Genomic DNA, 12,520 nt, shown 5'->3' on the forward strand with positions numbered 1-12,520 from the left:
CGGGTCCCCCAGACGTCCTCCTCGTCCGCTCACTATGGATATCCCATCCGCATGCCAGCATGAACTGTAGCCACCTTACAGCAGCAGCTCCAGCGGGTTCTCGACGGCCTGCTTCAGCTCGCGGATCCACTCAGCGCCGACAGCACCGTCAACGACCTTGTGGTCAAAGCTGGCCGTGACGACAATCTGGTCGTCCCACTCGACACCGACGGAGCCGTCCTCGTTCTCGGAGGGTATGGCAACCTTCTTGGTGGTGCCAATGGCCAGGATAGCAGCCTGCGGCGGGTTGACAACGGCGGTGAAGCGCTCGACGGCGGGGTTCATGCCCATGTTGGAGATGGAGATGCTGCCGCCCTGGTACTCCTCAGGCTTGAGCTTGCCGTCACGAGCACGCTTGGCGAGCTCCTTGACAGCGTTGGAGATGGACTCGAGGCCCTTGGTCTCGACGGACTTGACAATCGGCGTGATCAGGCCGCTGGGCGTGGCCACGGCAACGGAAACGTCAACGGTGTTGAACTGGCGGATGGCACCCTCGCGCCACGACGAGTTGGCCTGGGGCACCTTGCGGGAGGCGACGCCAATGGCCTTGATCAGGAAGTCGTTGACGCTCAGCTTGTAGCGGCCATCGGCAGTGCTGTTCAGGGCCTGGCGCAGCGTCTGCAGCTTGCTCACAGACAGCGAGGCCGAGACGAAATAGTGGGGGTTGGTGTTCCAGGACTCCAGCAGGCGGTTGGCAATGGTCTTGCGCATGCCAGACAAAGGGATGTCCTCGTAGGCAGCGCCAGCAGCGCCAGCAACCGAACCGCTGGGCGCAGACGAGCCAGAGGACACGGCCTTCTGGACGTCGGACTCAGTGATCTTGCCACCCGGGCCCGAGCCCTTAAGGCCATCCAGCTTCACACCCTTCTCAATGGCAAGGCGCTTGGCGGCAGCACCGATGTTGGGTTCGCGCTCGAGCGCGGTCTGAAGGCGGCCGGGAGAGCTGTTGTCCTCGGGCTCGGCGGGAGCGGCAGACTCGGATGGTGTCGGGGCAGGGGTCGGGGCGGACTCGGCAGGAGCAGCATCCTTGGACTCGGAAGCAGCGGGCGCGGCATCACCGCCAGCATCTGCCAGGGTGAAGCCCTCAAAGGCGCTGACATCACCGCCTTCCTCGACGAGAACAGCAATGGGCTAAAAGGGGGAAGATCAAAGATTAGCAAAAAGCAACCGAAAGTTGGCATAAGCATCCTTAAAAAATAAACTTACGTTGCCTACGGCAATGTCCTTGTCGCCCGTCTGCTTCAGGATCTTGGCGAGGACACCCTCCTCCTGGTACTCAAAGTCCATCTGGGCCTTGTCGGTCTCAATCTCGACGAGCACATCGCCAGGGGCGATGGCATCACCGGGCTTCTTCTGCCACGCGCCAATGTTGCCAGCCGTCATCGTAGGCGACAAGGCGGGCATCTTGACGACAGTGTGTGGCGGGTAGGAGGCATAGAAGCGGGCGAGTGCCGACGGCACGGCGTACCGCAGGACGGTCCGCTGCTGGAAGACGCGCCTCCGGAGGACGGGAGCGAGCATGGCGGCGGTGATTTGGACGGGAATCGGATGAATCTGGAGGTCGAAAAGGGGTTTGAAGGAGGGTCGGGAGAAGTCTGATGCGAGCTTTTTGACTTTTCTAGACCTCGATCGGAGGTGAATTGGGGGAAGAAGAAAGGGGTGGAGACAACAAGAAATAAAGTAAATTAGGACAAATCAGAAAAGAAAACTAAGACGGAGAAGAACGGAGCGAGCGCGACCAGTGGGAGCTCGAGTGACCAAAACGAGAGGAACAGTAAACAAGAGTGATCTGACGAGTCAATGCAGTCACAGAGGATGCGGTGATGGCTATGTGAAAGAAAAAAAAACAAATGGGAGCGAGTAACACCGGAGAAAGCGTTGGGGTGTTTGAGAGCGCGAAAAGTAGCGAGGGAATTGACGATGGCTGAAGCCAACTTCGGGGGGAATTGGCTCGAAACGAGCTTTTTTGCTGTTTATTTTTGATCCATTTTTTAATGCTTTATTCGCTCGTTTTTACTCCTTCCCTGAAGTGGCCTCCTCGATCGCCGCCGAAGTCCTAGTGGTTGGGGCAGCAAAAAGAGCTTGCCCGACCCACCACCACTGACAGGGGCCGCTATTGCCGTTGCCAAATGGCATGTTCGCCAGCAGTGGTCCGCTGGACGGCGCTGGCCGCACTGCTTCCAAGGTTCTAGTGCACTTGCAGCTACGGCAACCCCTGGCAAGACGTCGCAAATAGCGACACATGATTGGCGGGCTTCTGCTCGACGGCCCCTAAGCTCCCAAAGGCCTTCTGGACGACGCGACAGGACCGACTCCGGCGGATTCTAGTACACGCTTAACGATGGCTTAAAATTATCTTGAAATACAAAAAATGTCGCAGCGCCATTCCCGCTCTCATGACCGGAACTCTCTGGAACGATGGCGCACGGCAGAACCACAACGCTCACTTGTCCATCACCGTCGTGTACTGAAACCAAGAAGCAGCTTACGGGATTACAACCGGCGAGAGGCTTACCACCGTACATGGTGTGCATTTCGCTCACTGTTTCTGTCACACATTTGAGCCACGTGATGCCACGTGATGCGGTTTATGGAACAAATCGGACTTGCACAGCTGTCCTTTCGCCTATGCGCTTAACATGTTAGCCCGCCTCACGACTCACACAACGCGCCACAGTCGCTGTGCCACAGTGGCCCCAAACCGGCGGTTGTGGGGCACTGGCAGGGAAACGTGGCGGACCCTTCCTCCTTGCTCAGCCAATCTGACTAGGGGTCGCCCATAAGCGTGGGTTCGCCGGATACGGGTCGCAACTGCCCCCAGTGCTGCGTGTCGTTTACTGTGGGCGAAACATGCTCCTTTCCTGGTTATGTTGGTTCCATATTAACTAGGCAGCCCGATTCATCTGCTTTCATCCAGCTGCTCGGCATCGGCAACTTATCGTCACTTCACCACGGGCGTCACACTCGACGGCTGTTCCTTTTCCCATCTTGGTTGCTAGCTTCCATCCAGATCCAATTGTGCCCCTGACTGCCACGACCGTGACCTGAAGATCGAGCTGCCACCCCGAACAACATTACGTCGGCAAATCGTTCCCTCTGGCTTCAACATCGACGTCGGCCATCCCCTGCGATTCCCCTGACGGCATCTGCCTTTGACAATTACACTCGGCCGATCGTACCACTCCAATCCTCGACCTCCCGCGCATGGCCCTTCGCTCGACCTACCCCTCCCGGCCAGCATGAGCTCGCTCAAGTTCGTGGCCGCGTCCCTCGGCGTCATTGCTGCGGCCAAGGACACTTCACACAATGCCCCGTTAGCGGACGCTGTCAAGAAAGCCCTGGCCGCCATCAAGGAGAAGGACCCTCAGTTTCCCGACCCCGAAATCATCTTTGCGCCGCTGCAGCTCGCCACCCGCTCGGGCAGCATCCCTCTGACCACGACTGCCCTCGACTGCATTGGCAAGCTCATCTCCTACTCCTACTTCTCCATTCCGTCCGCCTCTGCGGCCGCAGCCTATGCTGCTGCCGATGCTGCCTCGACCGATGCCGACGAGGACCCACAAAGCCAAGCCGCTGCTACTTCTGCAGAGGGCTCATCAGACCCTGCCGACCGCGCACCTCTCATCGAGCGAGCCATCGACACAATATGCGACTGCTTCCAGGGCGATACGACGCCCGCCGAGATCCAGTTGCAGATTGTCAAATCATTGCTGGCCGCCGTGCTCAATGACAAAATTGTCGTCCATGGTGCTGGCCTCCTCAAGGCAATTCGCCAGGTGTACAATGTCTTCCTCCTTTCGCGGAACGCGCCGAACCAGCAGGTTGCCCAGGGCACACTGACACAAATGGTCGGCACCGTGTTTGAGCGCGTCAAGCTGCGTCTTCAGATGAAGGAATCCCGGCTCGGCTTGTCAAAGCTTAAGCAGCATGGCAGCAGTGGTATCTTTGAGCAGCCCCGTGCTAGCACGGCCTACGAGGGCGAGGGCGGTGGCGATGGCGACGAATCTCCTGATACGGCCTCGGCTGCTACCACCCCCGGTCTAGCTCGTGACGAGCTAGGCGCCGCGAACGGCGAGGGAGGTGCCGAAACGAAGCTGACACTCAAGGACCTCGAGCACCGCAAGAGCTTCGACGACTCGAACCTCGGCGATGGCCCCACTATGGTGACGCACCTCAAGCGTGACCCGACGTCCTCCGCACGATCCGTGTCCGAGCAGACGAATCCAGACAGTCCCCATGATGAGGCGCCCGAGTCTCTCGACGCCGAGGATGAGGTCTACATCCGTGATGCCTATCTCGTTTTCCGGTCGTTTTGCAACCTCTCCACAAAGGTGCTGCCACCCGACCAGCTCTACGACCTGCGTGGCCAGCCCATGCGGTCGAAGCTGATCTCGCTGCATCTTATCCACACCCTCCTCAATAACAACATCAGCGTCTTCACGTCGCCGCTCTGCACCATCACCAACACCAAGAGCAACGAGCCCACCAGCTTCTTGCAGGCCATCAAGTTCTACCTGTGCCTTAGCATCACCCGCAATGGCGCCAGCTCGGTTGACCGCGTCTTCGAAGTCTGCTGCGAGATTTTCTGGCTTATGCTCAAGTTTATGCGGGCATCCTTCAAGAAGGAGATCGAGGTCTTCCTCAACGAGATCTACTTGGCCCTCGTGGCGCGGAAAACCGCCCCAATGTCGCAGAAGCTGTACTTTATCAACATCCTGAACCGCTTCTGCGCCGATCCTCGCGCTCTTGTCGAGACCTACCTCAACTACGACTGCGAACCGAACGTCGACAATATCTTCCAGACGATCGTCGAAAGCTTGTCTAAGCTGGCCATTACTCCCGTTCCCATTGCCTCCGACATCGAGCGCGCGTACGAAGAGAAGCACGGTAGCACTAGCGGCAGTGAGTGGCAGATCAAAACCTCCCTGCCGCCTCCGCTGACAGTTAACTACATCGTGCCCAACCAAACCCCTGAGCCCGAGTTTCCGGCAGAATACATTATGAAGCGGGTTTCTCTCGATGCCCTCGTTGAGTCACTGCGGTCGATGGTCAACTGGTCGCAGGCTGGCCGCCCGGATGGCGGTGCAATGGCTGCAGCGGCTGTGGACGCGGACCGGCGGACATCTGTGGATGATGTCCGTGAATCCATTGACCCTTCGAACAGCGACAGCATTTCGCGTGTGGACACACCGGTTCTCCCCTCGACGCCTGTCATGGATGATGACCCGGAACAGGTCGAGAAGGAAAAGGCACGCAAGACCGCCTTGTCCGTCGCAATTAAGGCGTTCAATTTTAAGCCGAAGCGTGGCCTGAAGATGCTTGTTGAGCAAGGGTTCATTCCCAGCGACTCGCCCACCGATATTGCCAACTTCCTCATCCGGGAAGACCGGCTGGACAAGACTCAGATTGGCGAGTACCTCGGCGATGCTGACCCCAAGAACATCGAGACGATGCATGCCTTTGTCGATACCATGGACTTTTCGAAGCGCCGCTTTGTGTCCGCCCTGCGCCAGTTCCTCCAATCGTTCCGTCTTCCCGGCGAGGCCCAAAAGATCGATCGTTTCATGCTCAAGTTTGCTGAGCGCTACAACGATGGCAACCCGAATGCCTTTGCGAACGCCGATACAGCATACGTGCTATCGTACTCGGTTATTATGCTCAACACCGATCTGCACAGTACAAATGTCGTGAAGCGCATGACCCAGCAGGACTTTATTCGCAACAATCGCGGTATCAACGACAACGCCGATCTGCCCGACGAGTACCTCATTGGCATCTACGAGGAGATTGCTTCCAACGAGATCGTTCTTGACAGTGAGCGCCGGGCGGCAGCCGCGGCTGGCAATCTGCCAGTGCAGCAGCCTACCGGCCTGGCGAGCGCCTTTACCAATGTCGGTCGTGACCTTCAACGAGAAGCGTACGTCCAGCAGTCGGAGGAGATCTCCTTGCGGTCCGAGCAGCTCTTCAAAAACCTGTTCCGCAGTCAGCGCCGCAACCCCGCCAAGGCTGGCGGTGTTAAATTTGTGCCGGCCACCAACTTCAAGCACATTGGCCCGATGTTTGACGTGACGTGGATGTCCTATTTCTCGGCATTTTCCAGCCAGATGCAGAACGCGCACAACCTCGAGCTAAACCGTCTTTGCCTGGAGGGCATGCAGCTGGCGGCCAAGATCGCGTGCCAGTTTGAGCTGTCGACCCCCCGCGAGGCTTTTATCTCGGCGCTTCGGAATGCGGCGAGCCTGAACAACGTTCAAGACGTGTACGCCAAGAACGTCGAGGCCCTGCGCGTCCTTCTCGAGTTGGGCTACACAGAAGGCAATTACCTTCGGCAGTCCTGGAAGGATATTCTCATCTCTGTCAGCCAGCTTGAGCGCCTACAACTGATGGCTAGCGGCATCGACGCGAGTGCTGTGCCCGACGTGTCCAAGGCACGCTTCGTGCCGCCCTCCAAGGACCGTAACAGCACAGGTAGCGACAGCCGGAAGTCCACGCAGCGTCGACAGCGGCCCCGTGCTCCCACGGGGCCCAATGGCTTCTCGTCACCGGAAATCGCCTACGATCTGACATCGGACGAGACCGTTAAGAGCATGGACCGCATCTTTACCAACACGGCGAACCTGAATGGTGAGGCCATCACCCACTTTGCGCGTGCACTGACAGAAGTCAGCTGGGACGAGATCAAGGTGTCCGGCTCCAATGACAATCCGCGCATGTACAGTCTCCAGAAGATTGTCGAGATCAGCTACTACAACATGACGCGTGTGCGTTTTGAGTGGACGAACATCTGGGACCTTTTGGCCGACCACTTCAACAAGATTGGCGCCAACGCCAACGAGGCGGTCGTTTTCTTCGCGCTGGACTCACTGCGTCAGCTGTCTATGCGTTTTATGGAGATTGAGGAGCTACCAGGTTTCAAGTTCCAAAAGGATTTTTTGAAGCCGTTTGAGCACGTCATGGCCAATTCCAAAAACATCCACGTCAAGGATATGGCCCTACGGTGCCTGATCCAAATGATACAGGCGCGGGGCGAAAATATTCGGTCGGGCTGGCGGACTATGTTCGGTGCCTTTACGGTGGCTGCGCGCGACCCGGCCGAGAGCATTGTCAACATGGCATTTGAGAATGTCACACAGGTGTTCCGGACTCGCTTCGGCGTCGTCATCGCCCAGGGTGCCTTCACAGACCTAATTGTCTGCCTGACTGAGTTTTCCAAGAACATCCGGTTCCAGAAGAAGAGCCTGCAGGCCATGGAGACGCTCAAGGCCGTTGTGCCCAAGATGCTGAAGACGCCCGAGTGCCCCTTGTCACAACGTCACCTGGCTGCTGCCAACGGCGATTCCAACGGTACGCAAAATGGGAAGAGCACAAACGAAAGCGACCTCAAGTCGCCCCTCTCGAACCGTGCATCTACGTCAGTCGAAGAGGGCTTCTGGTTCCCTGTCCTCTTTGCATTCCATGATGTCTTGATGACGGGTGAGGACCTCGAGGTGCGGTCGAACGCACTGAATTACTTCTTCGAGACGCTGCTGCGGTACGGCGGTGGCTTCCCGCCCGACTTCTGGGACATCCTGTGGCGCCAGCAGCTGTACCCGATCTTCTTGGTCCTGAGGTCGCGACCCGAAATGTCCAACGTGCTGAGTCACGAGGAGCTCTCTGTTTGGCTGTCAACGACTATGATTCAGGCGTTGCGCAATATGATTACACTGTTCACGCATTACTTTGAAGCGCTCGAGTACATGCTCGACCGGTTCCTTGAGCTGCTTGCCCTCTGCATTCTGCAAGAAAACGACACGATAGCACGCATTGGTAGCAACTGCCTGCAGCAGCTGATCTTGCAGAACGTCACCAAGTTCTCTGAGGAGCACTGGTCCAAGATTGTCGGCGCCTTCTGTGAGCTGTTTGAGCGCACCACGGCCTACCAGCTTTTCTCGGCCACCACCATCAACTCAACAGCATCGCTATCGCCGCCTCCCGGCGCCCTCGAGTTTGGCTACCCACTAAGCCCCGGCGTGCCACCCGATGGCACATTTGTGGACGAAAAGTCGCTCAAGATCAATGGCGGCAGTGGCACGGCCGAGAGCGGCAACCCGCTTCCCGACTCGGACACGGCCTCGACACTGTCGATGCCAAGCACCGCTGTGGCAGTCGAAAGCGAGGACGGCGAGGACGAAGATTCCAGCGATGACCCGCAGACGCCAACCGCAAAGAGCATCGCCGCTGTCATCGCCGGAAACGGTCCGTCAACGCCACAGCAGCTCGAAGACTACAAACCGACCAGCAGCCTCCAGCAGCAGCCTGTGGTAGTGACGGCAGCACGTCGCCGCTTCTTCAACCGCATCATTTCACGCTGCGTGCTGCAGCTTCTTATGATTGAGACGGTCAACGAGCTCTTTAGCAATGAAGCCGTGTATAACCAGATCCCGTCGACCGAGCTGCTCCGTCTTATGGCGCTGCTGAAGAAGTCGTTCCTGTTCGCGCGCCGCTTCAACAACGACAAAGAACTGCGCATGCGGCTGTGGCGCGAGGGGTTCATGAAGCAGCCGCCCAACCTGCTCAAGCAGGAGTCTGGCTCTGCCGCTACATACGTGTCCATCCTCTTCAAGATGTACGCCGACCAATCCGAGGAGCGCCAGGCGAAGCGCGCTGACGTCGAGAGCGCCCTCGTGCCTCTGTGTAAGGATATTCTGCAGGGCTACCTCGCCCTCGAGGACGAGAGCCAGCACCGCAACATTATGGCATGGCGGCCGGTCGTCGTGGACGTGCTCGAGGGCTATGCACAGTTTCCCGAGCCGGCCTTCCTGGAGCACCTGGCCGACTTCTACCCGAGCATGATCGAGCTGCTGGGCCGCGAGCTGAGCGGCGACCTGCGTGCGGCCATTGTTCACGTACTTCGGCGCGTGGGTGAGGTCAGCCTCGGCCTCAGTGGCCTCTTTACTGGCCAGGGCGCTGGCGGGCGTGGCTCCTCGGGCGCGTACGATGAACAACAGCAGGGCAAGCACCGGCGTCGGGGTGACAGCGTTCTGAGCACGGCGACAACGACAACGACCGAGGGCGGGACTGTGGACTACGAGGGCGGCGATGCGAGCACCAAGTTTATGGGCCGGCGGATGAACTCGCCGTCGGCGCCTGAGGAGTGAAGAAAAGAGGGCCCGTGTGTAAAACGCACAAAGGGGCGTAGAGCACCAAAAAAAAAAAAGGAGATTGATTAGATGGCTCTTGGGGCGGATGTGTTTTGTGCCATTTCAAAGACTTGTTTCTGCCATTTTTTTTCTTCTTACTGTTGGTATATATTTTCTTCAAAACGTCAGGTGTAAGATTTTAACATGGTCAATGTCACACCGGCGAAATAGAAACGCGGCTTAAAAGAAGTCTGCCTTTATGTATTTTTTTCGTGTTTCGATAGTTCGTGTCGAGAAATGAAAGGGGTTATATCAGACTGCGAAAGGAAGAGAAATTAACAGAAGATATTATTTTACGGGTTGGTTGCTTATGCTTCATTGGTATGAAAATAATGTCATAATAGATAAATATAATTATATTGTGTAAAACATTTTATTATTTATTGTAAGACGCAAAAAGTCGAAAATAAAAAAAGATGAGATTTACAGTTAACAAACACACAACGCCCCAATAACAAAAGACCCAAGCTCTCAAACTCCCTGCATATGCTGTATTTTCTATTACTGCCACCCAGAAACTCGCGTTGCAGACGCTGGAAGTATTTGCCGCAACCAGTCCCGAAGCTCATCCGCCTCCTCAGGGACTGTCCGGTCCGGCAATGACTGAAGGGACTGTAGGAGCTCCGGATCCTGTGCCGTGGCCGTTCGCAGCAGTGTTCGCAAAACCTCAATGGTGTAGTCGACATTGTTGCCGCTGTCCTCACTTCCAGTTGCGGCCGACGACACGCGTCTCGCCATTGCAGCCACGCGCAACACGCTTACGAGCGTCTCGTAGAAGTCCACCAGGCTAAGGTGCATCAGCACATCGGACGTGTCCACCATCTGCAGGGCGACAAACTGCAGCAGGCTCTCTGAACCAGTCGCGACCGCGGCCAAATTGAGGGCGGCCAAGCGCGGTACGAGCCGCAGGACACGCCCCTGTGCAATGGACTGCTGGTGCGTGTTGCCAGACGTCTCTGGGTGGGTGCCACGGCAAATGGCCACAAGCACGTCCTGATAGAAGGTTGGATCGTGCAGGAGGCGGTTCCACAACTGGCCCTGGCCCGGTCGTGTGCGGAGGGGCGATGGCGGCGCAATCGTCGTTGTTGCGATACCGCTCAGAGACCCGTTGATTCCCCGTCCTGGTTCGTTCTGTGCCGCCGTATACCGCACGGGTGGCAGTGGGCAGTCGACATCCAGCAGGTCGCCAATCACACGTGAACCGCACTCGCCGACTTCGACCGCCGGCGACGCCAGCCAGCGCACAACCAGCGCGGAGAGCAGTGCATTCATAGTCGAGAGACGGGTGATGTCTTCGGCTGCACCAGCACGGCGCTGGCTGGCCGTGTTGCTGCCGCCCGAGGCTTTGTGGACCACCGTCATGGCCAGCACGTTGGTCGCAGGCGCGGCGTCTGCGCCAAGAGCGGCGACCAGGTTGGCCTCAGACGCGAGCGTCAGAGCATCACCAAACGAGACAGGGCCCAGCAGCTTGATGGCGATGGAGGACAATACACCGGCATTGGCTTCGGAACCGACGGCGACTGGATTCTGGAGGACGCCGACGATCTTGGGCAGCAGGCGGGGTATGAGGGCAGGAATGTTGCCTTCGGTGAGCTGGAGCTCGACGGTGTCAAAGAGTGCTGGATCAAACCGGACCGAGGCTGGGGTCGCCGTCGGCGGTGCATTGCTGGGAAGAGCCAAGAGAGCATCCAGGTGCCGGTCGAGGTCGTCGAGGCCGGAGATGGGGGCGTTGTGGTCCATGATGGGTGGGGGGTTCAATGTATGAGGCTTTGAAATCGCTTGTCACTATATGAGAAGCTGCAGATTGGAGGATGCCAGACGACCAGCTTCCCCAAGCCTGATGTCCCAAAAGCGCACCGCTGTGGCCGTTGTTTGCGACGAAGACGCCTTTTAAGTTGGCAGGTGTCGTCAGTTGTTTCTCTGCCTAGCTCTAATAGGTGCGCCACGAGGAAGGAGCTGTCTGCGAGATGGGGACCGGCTGAGGAAAACGCGGGGCTAGCGCTATTGGGCCGACGCACCGCCTGCAGGTTGGGTACCTTACAGCATGCTTTTTGGGCGGTGGGGGACGATAACGGCGAACTTGGTTACTGATATGCTCACTGTACCGCGCCACTAATGCCGGAACGCCACTAGCGAATGCACCGTCCAAAAAATTGACGGGCAGAAAAAAAAGTTGTAGGACGGAAAGGCCTATGAGAATTGGTGACAATCTACAGTCATAGGCCATATCGCATCGCGGTCATACGCATGTCACCAACGTCCAACGCGTTACATTTGCCCGCCTGCCCCGTCTTCGGTACTCAATTTTTCTGTCTACTTCCTGTCCTCACCATACATAACACACGATGCGTGGCGGTCGTGGCGGCGGTCGCGGCGGCGGTCGCGGAGGACGGCGAGGCGGTTTTGGTGCGCCATGGTCCGATGACCCTACAATGAAGGCCGACTCGCGGCCCGTTGAACTGTTTCCGGTGAGTTCCAGGCTCTCTAAGAGATGGTGCTTTTGAAACGCTACCCCAATAATGCATGCGCATCATTAACAATAGCAAAAGGCGTACTCTGCGCCGATGGCTGCTCCATTGACGCAGCAAGAGTGCCAGGCGGTCGACTTTTTCCTGCTCGTCCGCGAACAGACGCACTCCACTCCCCTGTACACGCAGACGCGGACATGGAAGAGCCTTGAGGGCGCCGGGAGCGGCGGTCCTGGCGGCGGCGGCGCATCCGGCAAGGCGTACGGCCAGGACCAGATCAACCGGCAGTACGGCGTACGCAATAAGGCAACCATCGACCCCTTCACGTCTGTACCCATGTACTCGCACCGGTTCCAGACGACAGAGCGCGCGCTGCCGGACCTGTCGGCGCGTCCGTTCAGCAAAGAGCTGTTCCCGCCCGAGTTGTGGCCCACGCTCGACGGCAACGACGACGGGCGGCTGGGCAAGGGCGGCGCTGGTGCCAAGAACATGCGCGACCGCGTGCTGGCGCTGTCGGACGTGACGTCGCTGCGCACGGCCGAGGACATTTTCCAGACGAAGAAGGCCGAGGACGGTGCGGACGGCGAGAGCGGAACACACAAGGCGCTGGAGCAACTGGAGAAGTTTAAGAATGTTGGCCTGGACAACGAAGACAATGTCGAGTTTGACTTGGTTGAGGATGAGGGCGACTACGACGAGGTGGAGGACGAGGAGTACGACGACGATGAGGAGGGCGACTACAACGCAGAAGCAGCCTTTGACAATGGGGACGACGACGACTATGGCGACGAATTTGACGATGGCGGAGGAGGTGGTGACGAAGGCATGTATTAG

The 12,520-nt window shown here is 57.9% G+C and overlaps 4 protein-coding genes across 4 annotated transcripts; 2 read left to right on the top strand and 2 right to left on the bottom strand.

The window, feature by feature from the left end:
- Window positions 1-75: 75 nt before the first annotated feature.
- SPBR_02764 (pyruvate dehydrogenase E2 component (dihydrolipoamide acetyltransferase)) lies at window positions 76-1,560 on the bottom strand (the record flags this gene model as incomplete). Its single annotated transcript, XM_040761067.1, has 2 exons — window positions 76-1,170; window positions 1,246-1,560. 2 exons carry the CDS (start codon window positions 1,558-1,560, stop codon window positions 76-78), a joined length of 1,410 nt encoding a protein of 469 aa, XP_040620643.1.
- A 1,718-nt stretch (window positions 1,561-3,278) lies between these two features.
- On the top strand, window positions 3,279-9,176 carry SPBR_02170 (uncharacterized protein; the record flags this gene model as incomplete). Its single annotated transcript, XM_040760473.1, has 1 exon — window positions 3,279-9,176. The coding sequence occupies one exon, from the start codon at window positions 3,279-3,281 to the stop codon at window positions 9,174-9,176; it is 5,898 nt and encodes a 1,965-aa protein (XP_040620644.1).
- Window positions 9,177-9,719: 543 nt separating this feature from the next.
- SPBR_02895 (uncharacterized protein) lies at window positions 9,720-10,958 on the bottom strand (the record flags this gene model as incomplete). The annotated part of the gene is made up of 1 exon (XM_040761198.1): window positions 9,720-10,958. One exon carries the CDS (start codon window positions 10,956-10,958, stop codon window positions 9,720-9,722), a length of 1,239 nt encoding a protein of 412 aa, XP_040620645.1.
- Window positions 10,959-11,563: 605 nt separating this feature from the next.
- Window positions 11,564-12,520, top strand: SPBR_03078 (DNA-directed RNA polymerase 3 subunit; the record flags this gene model as incomplete). The annotated part of the gene is made up of 2 exons (XM_040761381.1): window positions 11,564-11,686; window positions 11,762-12,520. 2 exons carry the CDS (start codon window positions 11,564-11,566, stop codon window positions 12,518-12,520), a joined length of 882 nt encoding a protein of 293 aa, XP_040620646.1.

Source organism: Sporothrix brasiliensis, assembly GCF_000820605.1.
Source record: "Sporothrix brasiliensis 5110 chromosome Unknown Cont17, whole genome shotgun sequence".
Lineage (NCBI taxonomy): Eukaryota > Fungi > Ascomycota > Sordariomycetes > Ophiostomatales > Ophiostomataceae > Sporothrix > Sporothrix brasiliensis.